An 18,125-nucleotide genomic window follows, 5' to 3' on the forward strand; every position below is an offset into this window, starting at 1 on the left:
TGTTGGGGTAGGGAGCAAAACCAAGGTGCCCCTAGGTTCGCGTGGCTGGGGACATGCAGGGCGGGGTGAGTCGACTTCCTTGGACCTGAAGGCTCAGAAGAGTGGGGAGGAGGGGGACCCCGCGGCGACAGGCAGGGGCGGAGGGGAGGCGCGCGGCCCCAGCCCGTCCCTTTCAGGGGGGACTCATGCATCAAACTTCAATTTTCCGGACGATTGAATTAGTGATTTTTTTCCTCCTGAACTAAAATACACTTAAGTCTTTGGGATTAATTACCACGTTCTGGTCCCTCAGACTGGAGTATTACTTATCGGAGCTGCGTCTGACACTGGCCCGACACCTCGTAAAATAAGGAACTGCGCCTCCCAGCCTCACCCGGCGCCGCCCGCCGGGCCCCAGGGCCGGGAAAGGCGGAGCGGGGAAAGCCGCGCCAGCCGGATCGCGCGGTGGAGCCAGCCTGTCCGCCAGCCGCGGGGTCCCAGGCCTGGAGAGCAGAAACCGTCCGCGTCCCGGGACTTGGCAAGCCGGGCCGAGGCCCCGGAGCCAACGGAGAAGGAAGAGACAAAGCCGGGCCACTTTCCCTGGGCAGCCGGAACCGAAAGTGGGTTCATGCCTGCAAGGGAACATGCCTGCAACGGTCCCTGGCGGTGAAGGAACTACGGCCACAGGGCGGGCGGCCCAGAGAGTCCTACGCCTTAATGAACCTCGTCCCGAGAATGGACGCAGGGCCCACAGCCCTTCACACGATCCATGCCACACTCACACGCACACTCCCACGCGCCGCTCTCACAGAGCTCACACATGCAGTACACACACCACACACAGCCGCACCCCGAGGCAGGCCCGGCAGGCGCCCGCTAAGAGGCTCGGGGCGGGCACTTGGATTCGAGGCCCTTTCACATCACAGGTCCCCGCGGTAGCTCCCGAAGCGCAGCCAACGCCATCGGAGCGCCCTGGTCCGCGCGGGTAGCAGCTCCGATCAGAGCCAGGAGAGCCGCAGAGACAGCAGGCTGGATCCTAGGCCTCCCTGGATCCCAGCCCCTCGCTCCAGCCTGCAGTCAAGCCTCTCAGCCCCCGCCCACGGTCGCCGCCGCCTCCTTGCGCGAAGAGGCCAGGAAACTAGCCCCACACGCCACGGTGATCTGTCAGGCGGAGTCTGGTCGCAACGTCGACGCGCGCTGTCAGCGGGGCTCCGGAAGCCTACTGGCAGCCTGGCGGAGGCATCGAATCCAGCAGAGCCAAGGAAACTGCGGGGCGGCTCAAATCTGCTCCCCAGGCTGTGCGGAACCGAGCGCGCGGAGCGCTCTTCCCGGGCCTCCGGGCTCCGGCTCAGCCCAGGGCTCGGGCATACCCCTCTTTCCCCTTCCCTCCGACGGAGATCCGGGCTTTCCTTCGCTCGCCCTTCTTTCTGGCCTATAGAAACAACGAATTCCTTCTCGTTTTTCAAGGCCTGGGCCCAAAAGCCACCTCCTCCGTGAAGCCCCCACCACCCCGAGCCCGAAGCCATCTCTCCTAGTCCTGCAAATGGCACTTCCCTGCCCCTCGGCCCAGGTCTCCTATTAGCGCCGGGGGTGTGGCGGGTCTCGTCCACTAGACTGGGAGCTCCTTGAGGGCAGGAACTGGATCTGATTCTTTTCTTTTTTTTTTTTTTTTTTTTTTTTTTTTTTAAAGATTTTATTTATTTTATTTTTCCCCCCAAAGCCCCAGTGGATAGCTGTGTGTCGTAGCTGCACATCCTTCTAGTTGCTGTATGTGGGACTCGGCCTCAGGATGAACGGAGAAGTGGTGCCTCGATGCGCACCCGGGATCCGAACCCGGGCCACCAGCATCGCAGCGCGCGCACTTAACCACCAAGCCACAGGGCCGGCCCATGGATCTGATTCTTTTCAATTTGCCAGCCCCCGGCGCGGCCCGGCGCAAAAACGACGCACAATAAACATTTGCCGAATTGAATGGGTTTTTCCCTTTATTTTATTAATCCTTCTCCTTCTGTCTTTCCTTTCCTCCTTCCTTCCTCCCTCGTTATTTTTTATTTCTTGGTTATATTCAATTGTCATGTTTTTCAGGCTCATTAAATCCATTTAGAGACAAAAGAATAAAAGGCAGAAGAGAAAGGAGGGGGAGGAGGGAATGCGGAGGAGAGGGGAGGGGGAGGCCGGAGAAGCAAACAAATAACCCGCTTTAACTAGACGGGCGGATAAATGGCCCCGTTTCTCCTCAGCCCCGATGCGCCTGCTTAGCCGCGCGCCCCGCGGGCGCCGCAGCTCGGGTGGGCTCAGCCCCGGGGCCGCTGCCCCCAGCCCGAAGGGATCCAGCAGGGCCCGGCCTGGGGCTGCGAAGCAGGGAGCGGCCTGCGGTGCCAGGGCCGCTTCATTGGGATTCATGGGCGTGTTGGGCGGGCGGCCTGGGGCTCCGGGCGCGGGGCGGGGGCCGGGCGGGAGGAGGGGTGCGCACGGCGGGCGCAGATGCCCGGGTGACCGCCGCGCCGCGGTCCCTGCGCCGCCTTTGTGCCGGGGAGGCGCGCGCGGGGACCTAATCCATCAAATTGTCTACAAATTGTGAAGAAAATTCAAAAACCATATGGTCGCCAGCGCCGGCGCGCTCTGGGCTGCGGAGGGCCGCGGCCGCGCCCGCACCCGGAGCCGCGGGGGGCTGGGCCCGGCTATTGTCGCCTGTCAGCGGCCGCCCGGGTCCATTCGTCCCGGCCTTCATGGTCCGCGCTCCGAATTACAGACCCATCCATCCTGAGAGAGGGCGATTTATGTCGCCCAGGAGGAACCGGCCGCACGCCCGCCTCGTTGCCCGCTGCCTCTTTCCTTCTTTCGTTCTCTCCTCTCTCTTCTCTTCCCTCTTCCCATTCCCTTTCTCTCTCTCTCTCTCTCTCTCTCTCTCTCTCTCTCTCTCTCTCCGTGTAGCTTTTCCTCTTTCTCTTCCTCATCCTTGTCTCTGTGGCTCTCCACTTTCTCGCTCTGCTTTTGGAGTGTCTTTCTGTGCTCCTTTTCCTGTTTCTCTGTGTCTTTTAGTTTCCTCCCGGACGCACACGTTCCCAACTCAGGCCTCAGGGCCCCATAGCCTGCCCAAGACCAGATGCGCATTTCTCACATCAATTTTGCGGAGAAAGAGCCGAGCGGCCTGGAGGCGGGACCCGTCTCTGGTGACAGCGGCCACTCGCCAGCCTAGCAACAACAAAAGCCCAGAGAGAAACCCGCTCAGTCCGGAAAAGTGAAAGCTGCCTGTGTCCCTGCCCCAACCGCCCTCGGGGCGCGGGGACCCCAAAGAGTCCTTGGGGCATTGATGACTCTGCCTCCAGCCGAGTTCGGGGCCCAGAATTTGTAATGTTACCAGAAAGTCACTGCAACTCTCAGACACCACAGCTCACATCTCCCCGTACCCGTACCCGTGCGCGCAATTCAGACTGCCCTTGGTGCCTTCAGCCTCATTGTCCTCCCACCTCCGAGGGTGAGGCCCTTCGTCGGAACCAAAACTTGAGAGCCCTCAGGCTCCACCCCGCTGTCGGACTGAGCTACGCCTGCCATACATCGGAGGCTTAGCCGGTGTCCCAGGGAGAGCAGGAAGAATACCTGCCCTTGGGTCCCACGTGGGAGGCACGAACCGCAGGGCAAATCTCCCCCGCCCACTTTTTGCCCCACACGAATTAATTTAGCACCCGTGGCGTCCCTAACGTACGCACGCATTTTCTCCCAGCACTGCGCGCCTCACTTTTTACCCGGACCTGGCGAAGCCCGCTTCTCTCGCCCCTCAACCCATTTGGTAGCTGTTGCGTGTTCATGGGCAAGAAGTGCCTTCTCCTATTGCTTCGCCTTCATGTCTCATTCTCACGCCTGCCCTGAAACTCCTCCAAATCTCCAAGGCCCGGGCAGCCGGCGAGGAGCAGCGGCAAGACACGGAGCCTGCCGCGGCTTCCCTGAATAGGGCCCGCTCATTCAGACACGGTCACCGCCGGTTCTAGTAAAATGGCAAAGACTTTATTTATCGGAGAAAGAGGCCTTGGGTACAGTCCGGGGAGGAGTAGACAGGAGCAGGGAAGGGACACGCGAGACCCACCCTCATCCAGCCACCCTTGTCTGGCCAAGTCGAGCTAGGAGCAGGGCATTGGAGACTGCAAGACAGACCCAGAGCTGCGGAGGAGGTGGGTGAGGGCTTAGGTCGGCCTCCTCTCAGTCTCTGTCACATGCAAAAAAATTCTAAAAAGAGTAAAAAATAATTCTAGGGCTTTGGGTTCCATTGTCGTTTATTGGTTGGTTGGTTGGTTTCCCCCTGCTTTGTCCCTAAGGCCTGGACCCCAGCAGTCAGTCCAAGGAAACCGAGAGAGGGTGGGGAGGAATCTTAAAAATACCGTTAGTGGGCATGGGGAGATAGAAATGACATCGAAAACAGACTTCTCTCGTGGGGGGGGGGTTGGCGGGGCGGGGGGTGGGAAGAGATGGATTTAAAACTTGCAAGTCGGGACCTGGCTGCCCCCTCAGCCCCTTCCCACTCGGGGGAAAAAGGCAGAAGGAAATGAAAGAAGTCAACTGCAATAGGTCTAGGAAGGCGAGGAGGGAGAGAGCCGGTGCATTCGCCACATGCAGAGAAAAATCAAAACAGTCGGGGCGGCCCCCTCCTCCAGACCGCGGGGTTAAGTGTTCATTACCCTCGATTCTACCTCGCCCTCAGCAAACCCGGCAGCCTGAGAGCTTTGAAAACATGGAAATCTCCGAGATTTTAAAAAATAAAAGAAAGAAAGAAAAAAGTCAGGCTGCGGTGGGAAGAACCCGCTATATAAGTTTAAATATTTATACAGAAGCCATACAGAATTGCACGGCGAGGGCTCTCAGGGCCGCGGAGGCCGCGCGCGGCGGCCGGCCCGGCCGGCCAGCTCAGGTTTATTGCTTCGAGAAGGAAGTGGCAGCTGCCGGGAGCCGAGTCCGGGCCAGGGACAGGGGAGAAGGCGGGAGTTGCAGAGGAGGTCCCAGCTTCCCTCGGTCCGGTCCGGGAGGCGGCGGGCATGTGGGCGCTAGGGCGAGGGCGGCGGAACATCCCGGGCGCCGCTCAATCGTCCACGTCGATCTCTTCGTCTTCCTCATCCTCCGAGCAGTCCTGGCTGCTGGCCGGCTGGTCCGTGAGCGGGGAGGCGGGCGAGAGCTGCAGGGGCCCGGCGCCCGGGGCCTGCGGGGCGCCTGGGGGGAGCGCCGGGGAGCCAGGCCTCGACTTGGCCCTGCCGCAGCCGCCGCCACCGCCGCCCGCGGCCTCGGAGTTCTGCTCGAGTTCGGCCAGCGCCACGATGTCCATCTGCCCGCTGGGGCCCAGTTTCTTGGCGGACTCCACGTCGGCCTTCATCTCCTCCAGGTCCCGCTTGAGCTTGGCGCGCCGATTCTGGAACCAGGTGATAACTTGAGCGTTGGTGAGGCCCAGCTGCTGCGCGATTTGGTCGCGATCGGCAGGGGACAGGTACTTCTGGTAGAGAAAGCGCTTCTCCAACTCATAGATCTGGTGGTTGGTGAAGGCCGTGCGGGACTTTCGCCGCTTCTTGGGGGTTTGCCGCTGCCCAAAGATGGTCATCCCGTCGCGGCCTGCGAGGAAACCATAGCATAGGCTTGCGCCGGGGGAAAGGAGACCCCACCCCGGCTCTCGCTCACCCCACCCAGGCCCATCCGGCCTGACATCTGTCGCTGTTCCCCTCTCGGATTTGATCCGGCCTCCTGGACTAGGGCAAGCTTCGGCTATGGCAAACCCCCTTCCCCCGTCTCTCATCCACCGGAAGTCCCTAAGAAAAATTGTTTTGGTCTCTGCTCCCCCACCAAAGAGTTGGTTTGAAAGACCCGAGGTTGCTAGAGCACGAAGGGCCAGACAGGGACGCCCTGACTGTGGTGTGAATGTTGGTTCTCCACTTCTTCCCAATCACCCTGACTCTACCCCTACCCAAAAGATCCCAGCAAAAGGCTCTTCATTGCCCACCCCAGGAACAGGGCTAGGAGCGCCCTGGAACGGGAGGGAGCCGGGCAGAGCAGGCAGACTGCGGAGAACTCCTGGGTTCTCGCCACCCCTCTCCGGTCACTAGACTCTGGCCTATCCAGAATTCCCTAGGAAATAGGGTTTGGGTCCTGTCCCACTCCCAGCGGCAGCGGCTTGGGCTGGAGGGCCCTGACGGCCGGCGCGGGAGGAGTTAGGCAGAGGCACAGGGCACGAAATGTGGGGCACAGGGAGCGGCGCGCGGGGTGCTGGGTGCAGGGCAACCCAGCGGCGGCGCCTACCTTCTGCTGCTTGCAGGACGCTGACCTCCAGCCCCTTAAAGGTCTTGCTGGCGAGCTCCTCCAGCGCGCACAGCGGCGAGGTCTGCGAGAGCAGCGCGCGGCCCGCCAGGGGCAAGCCGCCCGGCGCGTGCTTGTCCGCGGCCGCCAGCAGGTGCGCCGCCCCGCACAGCGAGTAACTTCTCCGCACAGACGGCTTGTTGAGGATGTCCTCGATGCTGAACGGCGTCAGCGGCTTGTTGGAGTTGGCGGGCGGCGGCAGGTGGTCCAGCGGGCTGCGCCGCCGCTCCTCCCCCGGCGCCGCCTTGCCGTCCTCCTTAGAAGTCATCTCGGCCTCGTTTGGGGGCCCGGCCGGGTCGGCTCGGGCCGCGGGGACCCAGCCCGCGGGCAGCTCGGGCGCCGGGCGGCGCGGGCGGGCGGCAACAGCGGGCGGGAAGAAGGCCGCGCCGGGCAGGGCGCGGGCCGGGCGCGGGGCCGATTAGCGCAGCAGCAGAGGCGAGCAGAGCCGCACGGGGCCCCGGGAGGAGGGCGCTGAGGCGGGCGCCACCACCGCCGCCGGGGCTTTCAGCAATCCGGGGCCCGAGCCGGAGCGCGCCGCGCGGGGCTCCAGTTTCGCCAGCCCCGGTGCTATTTAAAGGTGTCAGGTGGCTCCGCGGCGGCTCCTGGCCCCGGGTCCTGGCGGCGGCAGTTGGAAGAGCCGAGGCGAGGGCGCCGATCCCGTACTGCGAGGGGAGGCGGAGAGATGGGGCAATTGACTATTGCTAACAAGTTAGCCTTGATGGAGGAGTAATCAATTAACTGCAGCGGCACTTCTCTCCCTTTCTCTCTCCTTTCTCCCTTTCTCCTCTCTCTTATTTCTCTCTGTTCTCTCTCCTCCTGTTCTCTCCCTCCCTCTCTCTTCTCTCTTCTCTGCTCCCCCCGTCTCTCTCCTCCTCTCCCTCTTCCTCGCCCTCTCTTTCACTCTCTGTCTGTCCAATGCAGGCGGCTCTAAGTTGGGAAGCTCATTAATTAGCGGGCCGGGGGTAGGAGGAGCCGGCTGGAATTAGACTGCCTAATGCGCCTGTCAGTCCGGGCGCTGCGCAGCTCTCGGCCCGAGCTGTTTGTAAATTACATTAGCGGCGCCTTTATTGCACCCGAACCTCCGGCGACTGAAAAGCCGCCGCCCCCACCCTAAACTGCGAGCCGCGCTCCTGGCGCACCCGCCTCCCACCGGCCTGGCTGCGATGGCAGCGCTGGCCCGGAGGTCTCAGGCTCTCCGACCCGGGATTTGGCGCCCGAGGAGGGCGGTGAGAACCCAGCCAGGGAGGTACGCGGACGCCGCGCGGGCCAGGTAAGACCAGGAGCTTGGGTGGGTCCCGCTGCCGCCCAGCGTGGACTTTGCCGAGCTGAGATCAAAGACCCAGCGCCGGTACCCCTAGACCCTCTTGCCCCTCACCCGCGGCCTGGGGCCACGCGCCTGGGGAGAGGGAATCTGCAGCTCCCGGGCTGGCCCGCGGGAGGTCCGAGGAGGCTCTGCAGCCCTGGGTGAGGCGACACGGGACACGGGGGTGGGGGACTCCAGGGGTTGTGGGGAGGGGGCCAGTCAGAGGACTTAGCCTTCCGCAGCCGAGAGGCAGAGGGAGGAGTTGTTGGTGGCTCTAGGCACCTCTCCCCAAGCCCGAGCCCTAAGCGACAGCCTTACCTCCTCTGGCAATCTTGCACACTCTTTCCTCGGGCCGCCGCTCTTCGGGCCAGCTGGGGCCACGGCTCGCCTGGTGACCGGCGTCCTACCGGGCAGCCGCGCCGGGTGCCGGCGCTAACGGGGTCGGCTCGGGGCCTCCCCGCTGCGCTCTGCCCGGGCCCAGCCGGGGCCCCGCTGCCGGCCCCGCCCAGCCCAGCGCCGGGCTTGAGTGTACCGCCCGGCCGGTCGACTCCAGCTGTTCCGGATGCGGGGCGGGGGCCGGAGGGGGCCGGGCCACGGTAGGGGCTGCCTCTCAGAAACCCGCAGAGAGGCCGGTTCGAGTCAGACGGGGGACCGGGAAGCCTAGGGCCGGACTCTGTGCATATCCGGCGAGCATTTGTGTGCATCGGTATTTGAATATGCTTATATTTTTGAATATGTATGTTTGTGTGTGGTTCTCCATGTGTATATTTTTGTAAACATATGTGGACCTGTGGGTATTTATGCGTGTTTGAACTCCCACCTATGTCTTTCATTCCCCTGAGGCATCCAAGGGGGCTGTGCCCCCAGGCTCTTTTCTCTCTTGCTTCCCTCCTCTGGTTTGTGTGGGGCCGTTGGCCAGCCACCCTATTTTTCCATTTCTGGCCCCCGACAAAGGAGGGGGGGAAGAGGGGCTTGGAGTCAAGGGAGGAAGAGCTGTTCCCCTCCCCACATACAGCCCCAGCCCTTTCCCTGGCTTTGTTTGTAAACTCCTGGGCAGGCACTGTGGTCCGGCAGCCCTGCTCGGTTGAGAGAAGGGCCCAGAGAGGCCAGTTTGGAGACTGTGGCCCAACCCAGAGTTTGGGAAGGGAAGAATAGGACTCTTGGGCTTCTTGCGCCCCATACTTGCACTAGGAGGAAGCGGGCCAAGCTGGACTGTGGGGCAGGGGACAGGTTTTCTCCCTGGATGCTTCCAGCATAGGAGCCTCCACACATCAGAGATGGGTTTCTTTATCTCCCATTTAGATATTTATTTGGAACGTGGCTTCCAGCTCTCCAGAGTAAAAGGGACAGCATAGGGAGAAAGGATTCTTGTTTGGGACCCTGGTGCCTGCCCCAGGCCTGCTTGAGAGTGTTGGGAAGAGCAGCTTACCCTCTTCCTTATCTTTGTCCTGAATTTTGGCGGGAGGACAGGTGCTCAGAGGCAGGAACGGTGAGAATAGGATTCTCAGTTCCCCCAGAGCTGCAGAACTATCCCCAAAGCAGGCCTGCCTCTGATGCATCAGTGCTGCTCCGGGAGCCACGAGGTGATGCTGGGCCTAGCAACCATGGAGCTGGAGATGGTGGAGAGGGATCTGAGGGAGAGGGCGCCACGGAGACAGACCTTGCTGGCTTGGAAGCTCTGGGACCAAAAGGGGTCTGCCCTCTCCTTTCACTTCCTGCTCTCAAGATCCTGCTTCAGCCTCTGGCCAGCAGTCCTTTCCTGCCATAACCCCAAAAGCCCTGGCCCAGAGCCTCAGGCAAGCCACATCCCCCATGCTAGCAGATGAGGCCCCTCCAGATCAGGGAACAGGGACCTGGGAGAGGCTCCCTCTCATACTGCCCCCCCCATTCTTCCTGTCTGTTCCTGTTTTTGCCCCTAATATTGGCCTGCAGGACGGGATCTTAAGGACAACCCTGCTATTGCCCATCTCCCAGTCCCTCAGGACCAGTGGAGTTCAGAGTTACTGTGAGGCTACCAGGAAGGTGAGGAATGTGAATTGGGGAGCAGAGGTGTGGGAGCATAGAATTCCTCCACTGGGTCCCTGTTTTCTGGGACCTTTAGTCTTCAGCCGTATCATGTCAAAGCGGACAGGACTTTCCATAATCATCTGCTATATTACCTCTTCCATCCACCGTAGCCAAACCTCTTCTTTCCTTCCTGGCTGGTAACTGCCGCCCTATCCCGAGGCTTTGTTTTTTTGGCCTAATTGATTGAACTCTCAGCCAAATAGCTCGGCACAGCTGGGGGTTCAGGGTGCATGTGGTACCACCCAACGTTTTGTTGTTTAGGGTCCCCTGCCTCCATCATCTCATCTGGGCCATCTTCAAAAACCAGTCCAACTTCCCCACTGACCTTTTCCCAACCCGGAGGTTCCCCCCTCTCCAGATTCCAGTGTGTGGGTGGCTGGAACCTTCTGAACTCCTGGGAGCCCAAATCCACCGGCTTCCGGGAAACCTCCTGCAGTGCAGAGCCAGGAGCTGTGTTTTGGGTTTGTGGTCAGACTCACTCCCTCTCCCACCAGACTGGGAGATCCTTGAGGGCAGGGACCTTGATCCGGGATTCCATCCACCCCAGACCTGTGCAGGCCTGGCTGAGCACCTGGCGCCCTCCCAGTATCGCATACTGGTTAAATGAGTTTTTGTTGAGCATGGCCTGGGCCTTGACTGTGCCCCCTCAGAGGAGTTTTGGAGATTGTGAGAATTGGAAAGGGGAGTAACTCAGGGGAAGTGGGGTGGGGGTTTGTGGGAAGGAACCCTGCCATCACTCTCCAGGATCTAACCTTCTGCCCAACCCCCTTCCTGGGATCCAATGCCTGGTGGGAAAGACACTCAGGGGTCCCCCAACCCCAGTCAACTGAGCCAGTGTCACCTGCCCCTGGAGCCGGAAGCAGCTGCTCCCTGGAGTCTGCTCCACAGAGGGAATGCCTGTCTTTAGAGCCTGGTCTACACTGTATCCTGACTCGCGAGTTCCTGTTTGCTGCCTATACTGCCAGGGTCCAGCCTTATTCTGTCTTCAGCGGAAGGGGAAGGGTTTATTCTGCTTTCTCCCTAGTTTAGTGAATATTCTAGACAAAGAGGAGAGAAAGAGCATTGCATGAATTGCCAGGATAAGTGTAGACCCAAACAAAATGAGTTATTCCTTAGCACAGGAGAATAATTCAAGTAACCCTCCAAAGGCACCATCATCTTAAATCCAGGTTGTTTGGTAGCCCCATTCGTTTCCAGATTATTTGTGTAAGCACCAGTGTTGGCCCTCAGGCCAGAGCTTCCCTCAGAAAAAAGGTTCTAACACCGCTTGAAATGAGTTAACTTGCCCACCAATAGGGATCATTTTTGTCCTCCGGGGACCTGCCACTCTGCCACTCCTTGTGGAATTCAGAGCGTCTTTCTTCTGCCACAGAAGTAGACTCCGATGGATGGCCTCCTGCCACCCTGGCTGAACCAGGACTGCCCACTTGGTTTTTGTATTCTGCCCTGGGCCACTCACTGTCTGCAGTAACAACAGGAACAATAACAATTACAATAAACACCATAAGCCCTTACCGTGTGCCTGGCTCCAGGCTAAGAGTTTTATTCATTTCATTTATTACTCACAACCCTATGAGGTAGCTACTGCTATTACCCCGATTTTACATATAAGCAAAATGAGGCCCAGAGATGTTAAGTAACTCACCCAAAGTCACACAGCCTGTTTTGGAGTAATTAGGATTTGAAGACTGGTTTTTCTGACTCAAGTCTTAATCCTGGAACCTTGGGGTTCTTAACCAGAGGCCCGCAAGGGCTCTTTGAATGGGCTTCAGGGGCTCTGCAGGTCCTAGAAGTTGTGTGTAAAATTATGTATGTGAGCCCAAGTGGGCGCATTTTTCCAGGGGCAATATTACATAACACATTGGATTCTCGAAACGGGTTGGAGATCCAGAAAAGGTTAGGGGCAGAAGCAGGCCAATAGGGGAAGGGGAAGGGAAGCTGCCTCCCTGCAGGCTTGGGGAGCCAGGAGCCAGCTGCTCCAAAATTCAGGCTGAGCTCCAAGCCTGCTTCTGGATCTGCCTGGCCATCTCTGGCCAGGCCCAGCTCTCGGGACCTTGTCTGGCAAAGAGTAGGGGGGCAGGGTCTAGGATCCCTCTCTGCTTCTCCCCTCTCACTTTTTTCGTGAACAGAACTCCTTCAGAGCCTAGTGACAGGGTGACCCCACCACATGGGCCGACCTCTTCCAGGCACTTTAGCCCTGCATAGGAGGATTGACTGCCCTGTGGAAGTATGGGGGGCATAGACAGACCACTAGGTGATAGAGACAGATAGAGACGGGAAGAGACAGTTCCCATACTCTGCAGCCTCCGGAACAGCCCTCTTTTTGGTCCCAAACCTTTGCTCCCCTCATTCTAGGGCGGAAGGGTCTCTATTGCTTCCCTTCCTGGCACCTCTTGCTCTGTTTTTCGCGCTCAGTTCATCTTGGGGGAGCCTTCCATGCCCTGTTCAGTTTCTCTGTGCTCCTCAGCACACCCCTCTTTGGAGTCACTGTCAGATTGCCAGGAATGTGCTGGTTTGTCTGTCTGCCCTTCTGCCTCTCTCTCCTCCTGGCTGTGAACTTGGGGAGGAAGGGACCTGAATCTCCTCTCCATGCCCTATGCCAAAGGCCCCTTGTGCATTTGTTGAATAAATAAAGTAAATGAATAATAAAAGACAAAAGAGAGAGCCAGGCAGGGACTTCAGCCTGTGCCGGACCAGGGGGGTGAGGGAAGGGTAGGTGCATTGTTTTGCCAGCTGCGTGCAGATGTGTGAGGCACCCCTGCTGCTCATACCTCCAACATACACACAGGGGCACAGAAACCGCATTCTTTAATGCTTTTTGGCCATGGTGGGGCCGGGTGGGGGAGTCCTGGGTTCTGGACCCAGCTGTGGTATGGACTGACTCTGGAATGGAGTTTGTTCACTCTCTCTCTCTCTCTTCTTCTTCTTTTTTTTTTAAACAGGATTGAGCCCCATCATGTTTTGGGCCCAGAAGCAGAGAGGAAGAACAGACAGAAGATGGAGGGTGATGGGCAGGCAGGATTGGCAGGAAACAGACACCCCCACCCCAGGGGCCCAGGGGACTCGGAAGAGGTCAAAGGATGAGTGGGAGGAGTCTGGTTCTGTCCCAGTGGAAGTGGTATTTGAAAAATAGTGGCATTGAAAAATCAGGAGCATTTGGATAGGTGCAGAATTGAAGACCACTCTCTAGGCAACGGGAATAGCCAAGCAGGAGGCCAGAAGTGCCAGCCCAGGGGGGGAGCCAGAGTACCCCCATATATCCTCCCTCTGTCACCTGGGCAGCAAGCTGTTGGGGTTAGGGTGAAATCCTCTGTCTCTTGTGCACCCTCATCATGTCTGCAGCCTGGGGCAGGGGCTGGTGGGCTCCTGGGATGGCTGTTTGGGGCTGTAGTGGGAGGAGGGAGTTGCAGAAAGGCTGCACCCACAGCCCTTGTTGCTCCTAGGCCTGCAATGGGGTTTCCACTCTCCTTGCTGCCCTCGGAAGCTCCAAGAGCTGACCCTCTCTCTTACCATCCTAGTTGGCTCAGGAACTCCTGGATCTGAGCAAAACCTCTAATGTTGGTTAGTGCCACCCATTCCCCAGATGTCCCATTGCTTGTGGGAGGGTGCCAGGCTGCAGGGCCGGCCGTAGGGCCTGGGGGAGCCCAGGTGGATAGGTGGAGGAATCCAAACGGGGAGAGGCGAGGAGACCGACGAGCAGGCCAGCCCGGCTACGCAGGAAAGGCCTGAGTCAGGCTTCTCTTAATAAACTACACGTGAATAATTCAGCAGCCGCGCTGGGGGCTCATTGTATTAGCACCGCCGCCAGCGCCGCCCCTCGCTTTCCCGCTGAGCGGAGAGGGTCACCAACGGGCTTGAGGAGGGGAGCCCGATAGAAGACCCCCTGCCCGCCCGTATCCCGGATTCTGACCAGGCCAAGTCCGAGAAGACTCCTTGGTTCCCGATTCCCTCGGGCCCCACTGGCCAGAGGGCCGCCTGCTGGGCAGTGTCGTCCCAGCTAAGCTGCTCTCAAGACCTGGAGCAAGAGAAGACAGGCGGCTGGACCGAGGCCAGAATAGGGGACGCGGGGGTCCGACCTGCGGGTCCCGAGCTGCCGCAGTGCCCAACCGCACAGAGAACGTGGGCGGCGTGGCTCTGAGCAAAGTGGAGAAGGCTGGCTCAGTCCCGTGCTCAGAGCCCGGATGCCCTGGGGCCGCTTCGTTCTGGCCGGGATTTTCCTTGCGATCAGAGTGAAGCTCCAGGGAACCCGCAGGACCCTCCCCGCTCTGTGGATCCCCAGGTTCCTGGGCCTCTGCCCCCGCCTCTCCCGGACCCGCGGATCCAGTTCCGGCTGCGGGAGCCTCCGGTGTAGGTCGGGGCCCCTGCGCTCGCCCGGCCGCGGAAGGGAGCCCTAGGCTGCAGAGCCCGAGAGAGGCTAAGTGCGTAGCGCCCACACCCTTATTTCGTTTGAGTGAACCAGCTCCCTTTGGTTTTTCCACTTCCTACACGTCCCTGGGTTCCCGATGTTGAGGGATCGCGCTCATCCCAAGAAACATTCCTCCAGCTTTTCCCCGCGCTCCCTCGCTTCCCTTAGGTCGACCCCGCCCTCCCTTCAGCAGCCTGCCTACTCCTACGTGGTGAACGTGGGGCCGAGACCTCGCACTGGCTCTGCTGGCACGCCGCGGGCCAGCGCGGACGAGGCCTCCAGCCTGACCGTCACCGGTGTCCGGGCAGCCACACCAGAAGCCCGGCGGAAGGCGGCTCGCGTCCCCCTCCCCCGCTCCAACCTCTGCCGGCTACCCCCACAGAATCTTCCTTCTCTGCCGCTGGCTCCTCTTCCTCTTCCTCTTCCCCTTCCCTCCGCCTCTACGCATTTCTTCTCATTCGTTTTTCTTCGTTTGGTGAGGTGCGGTCGGCCGCAGCCCCTGGCCCCTGGGGAAGCCTGGGTTTACTCCGCCCGATCTTGAGGCTTCAGCCGGGGCGCTGGGTTGGTGGCCAAATTTCGAGCGGCTTCTGCAGCAGGGCGGCTCCGGTGTCTTCGCAGAGGTGAGATGGGCAGATGGCATCCTGACCTCAAACGGCTCCACCGCCGGCCAGCTGTGTGATCGTGGGTAAGTGTCTGAACCTCTCTGAGCCTTGACGAGGGCAAAAGTCAGGAGATTCAGGGAGAGTGATGGGAGACTACGCCTTTTGATTTCATTCGTTGGAAAAGGCGTTGCCTGCTTTGGGTCCTAAGGAGGAAGTGAGATTCGGGAAAGTTCTAGATCTTAAATGGCCATTTATTTTAACGAATATTTTGGGAGCAGCTAGTAGCTGCTTTTTATTTTTCTTTTTTACAGCTGATGGGGTGCCAGGCGCTAGAAACTTGCTCTCCGTTCCTCTCTCCGTCTCCATTTTACCGAAGAGGAAACTGAGGTTAAGATCGCGTCACGCTGGTCAGCGCCGCAGGTGGCATTCGAACCCAGATCCTGTTCGGAGGCGCTCTTGAGTGTAAGCCACGCAGTCTCGCTCTGGACTGGTGAATCGAGCCCTCGCAGGGCCGGCTGCGACCTGAGCGGAGAGGGGCTGGGCTGAATCTCCAAGCGTTCCCGTTTTCCCGGGCTGGGAAAGTTTTGAAATTCTTATTTTCAGGTAAACGATTTTGGCGGCTCCCAGAGAAGGATGGCAATGAGACCCAATGGGGGACTTCCGGCATGTTCTGGGAGAGCCCCCGGGGCAGGACGGAGAGGGCAACTTTTCCCCGAGCCCGAGCTCGGGGAGATGGCAGTGGAGGGGGCCAAGGTGGAAGCCATCGCTCCCCGATTTTTCCTCCTTGGAGTCTGTCCATCCGCTTGTGAGTCGTCAGTCCTGTGCGGCCGTCGTCTCCGGAAGTCCTGGATGGAGGAGGAGGCACACGGCCCCGCCCAGGACAGAGGTGATGGCCTGTCGACGCCCCCACTCGTTCATCCTCTCCAGGGGCGCCTCGCTGAGGTAGAGTCCTCCTAGCTGCAGAGGTGGGGCCTGGCTGTGGGGGAGTGGAGTTGGGCAGGCTGGAAGCCGGGGCCTGGGGACCCCTGGCTGGGCGGGGAGGAGCTGGAATCCGGCTCACCGGCGACCCTGTCCCGAGCGCCCGCCGCAGAGTCGCCGCGTGGCAGCCCCGACAGGCCACGCGTCCCTCGACACAAGTCCCATTACATTGTATTTATGTTTCACTTTATTGTTTTTTCTCCTCTCTTATTATTGTCTCACACTGGGGGAGGCAAAGGATATGATATATTCATCTTTATTATACCAAATCTGTGTGAAGCATTTAATAAAACGCTGTTTCCCCACAGCCAGGGATACTAGTGTGAGCTGTTCTTAAGTTAATGCTCCGGTACTGGGGGCGCCTCGGCCACAGCGCCTGCTGCTGGCGGGCGGGGGGAAGCGCAGGCCCCGGCCGGTGCGCGCCCCGAGCCCACGGCGAGCACGCGGTGCTCTTCCCAGCCGGCGCGCCCATCCTAGCGGTCTCTCAGTGACCCCTCCGGCCCCAGCCTGGGGGAGGGGCTCGGAGCCGAGTTCAAGCGCCTCCTGTGTTCCCGCTGTGGGCCTTGGTTTGTGCCTCTGAAAATGGGAAGGAGAATCCTATAGCCAATTTCCTCATAAGGGCTTTTTCCTGGGAGACTGAAGAGGCCATGGGAGTAAGCAGGGCTTTATAAAACAGGAATGAAAAAAGCGAAGATGTGTCGGGACGGGGTCGATGAGGGCCAAAGAGAAACAAGGAGGTCACAAAAATGGTTCTAGGTAACATAGACGCCTAAGCTGGACCCCAGCCCAGGCTGGGGAGCAGAGTGAAGTCCGGTTTGAGCAGGGCCTGGAAGGCTTCAGCGTGCTGGGGCCTCACCCCTAGCCAGTACAGCGACTGGACCTGGTAAGGATCCTTGCCAGCTCCCTGTAGGTAGGCAGTCTTTGTAGTCCAATTTACAGCTAGCAAATCGAGACTCCAAAAGGTCAAATGGCTTGTCTGAGGTGACCCAGCTGGGAAGTAACCCAGCAGATCATACTGTCTTCAGACTCCCATTCCCTCCCTCCCCCAGTCCTCCTGCTCCCTACCTTCCCCCACAACACACCCCCCACCCCATCGTCCAAGGTTTTCTATGGCATATAAGCTTTACATTCTGCTTTCTACACACATACACCCCTACCTGGGGATGCCCATGAGAAGGAGAAACAGTCATGTGACTTTCCATATCCAGGCCCACTGCCCAATGTCCTTTAGAGCCCACTGCCTGGGTTCTTTTAGGGCCCAGATTTGGGCACACCAGCCTTACTTAGGCCCTTGTACCAACACTGTGGGGGAGAGTTGTGGCCAACTGGGCCAGGCCAGAAGGAGGTGTTGTGCAGGAAAGGATTGGAGTGGGCAGGTGAGCCCCTGGTTAGGACTAATACCCTCCCATAATTCTCAGTCCTCCTCTGCCCCCATCACCCCATCTATGGGGGCTGTACCACGTTACCCCGCATCCTGTAGGCTGCTAGTGGGAGCTTCTTCTGAGGCTAAGGGTACTTGAGAAATCTGACAGCTCCCACCTGGGGTTGGCTGGGGGAGGAGGGTACAGACTTACTGTGTGGCAGGGCTGGGACTAGGGTGAGGCGAGTAAGGCACCTAGGGCTCAAAATTTAAGGTTGCCCTCAGTGTTGTGAGCGACCCCTTACATTTTGTGCTTAGGCATCTCACTTGCCTCACCCCAGTCCCAGCTCTGCTGTGTGGTCCCAGGGGTGGACTCACCACAATTGCCAAGCGGGGATGGAGGATTTCAGTTCATCCTTGTGAATGGCTTTCTGAAGGGTGGAAGTGTAAACAGGGGATGAGCTGCCTTGTGTGGGAGTGAGCTTCCCCAACAGGTGGGGTGTGCTTAGAACCTGCTGAGATTGCTAATAATCACAGTTTTGTCATTGTCATCTTCATCATTTTACTATCACCTACTTTGTGCCCAGCAAGAGCTTTACCCACATTATCGCATGTAACGTATATAAATGTGTTTTGGCAGAGGATGGGATATCAGAGCCTCTGACCTTCTTGGTCCTTTCCAGCTCTGAGAGTCTATTGTTGCATGAGACAAAGGGCACTTCTATGGATTTTGGTTGGTTCATTGCATTGTAGTTATTATTTGGACTCATCTCGTGGCCTTTACTAGTGGGTAAGTTCTTTGAGAGCAGGGACTGTGTCTAATCTCCTTTTTTTGCTATTCCCTCTCCTCTTCCATGCCCCACACAGGACCAGGCACACAGCATGTATTTAACAAATGTGTTTTGAACAAACACATGAGTAAACCAACATCAAAAGCTATCTATCTACCTGGCCATCTGCTTTCTGGGCTATGACCAGCAGAGCCCATAGAGTGGCCATTGGGAGAGCCGGTACCACCTCTGCAGTCATTGTTCCCCTTGCCCCACAGCTAAGCTGAGTTCAGGCAGGCACTTATGGAGACTCCTCCCACGTTGTGTGCCC

General features: G+C 59.0%; 1 protein-coding gene, 1 long non-coding RNA gene and 1 pseudogene across 2 annotated transcripts; 2 read left to right on the top strand and 1 right to left on the bottom strand.

Annotated features, from left to right (window-relative positions):
* The first annotated feature begins 2,578 nt into the window (after positions 1–2,578).
* On the top strand, positions 2,579–3,520 carry LOC147916880 (uncharacterized; annotated as a pseudogene).
* A 1,530-nt stretch (positions 3,521–5,050) lies between these two features.
* On the bottom strand, positions 5,051–6,577 carry LBX1 (ladybird homeobox 1). Its single transcript, XM_004427969.3, has 2 exons — positions 6,253–6,577; positions 5,051–5,571 (listed from the first exon to the last, which is right to left on the bottom strand). Exons 1-2 carry the CDS (start codon positions 6,575–6,577, stop codon positions 5,051–5,053), a joined length of 846 nt encoding a protein of 281 aa, XP_004428026.1.
* Positions 6,578–14,272: 7,695 nt separating this feature from the next.
* On the top strand, positions 14,273–15,968 carry LOC147916881 (uncharacterized). The gene is made up of 3 exons (XR_015552573.1): positions 14,273–14,769; positions 14,998–15,148; positions 15,290–15,968. It is a non-coding gene; the product is annotated as an uncharacterized LOC147916881 (long non-coding RNA).
* The last annotated feature ends 2,157 nt before the right edge of the window (positions 15,969–18,125 follow it).

Source organism: Ceratotherium simum, chromosome 6 (assembly GCF_057802395.1).
Source record: "Ceratotherium simum simum isolate JZ-2026a chromosome 6, ASM5780239v1, whole genome shotgun sequence".
NCBI lineage: Eukaryota > Metazoa > Chordata > Mammalia > Perissodactyla > Rhinocerotidae > Ceratotherium > Ceratotherium simum.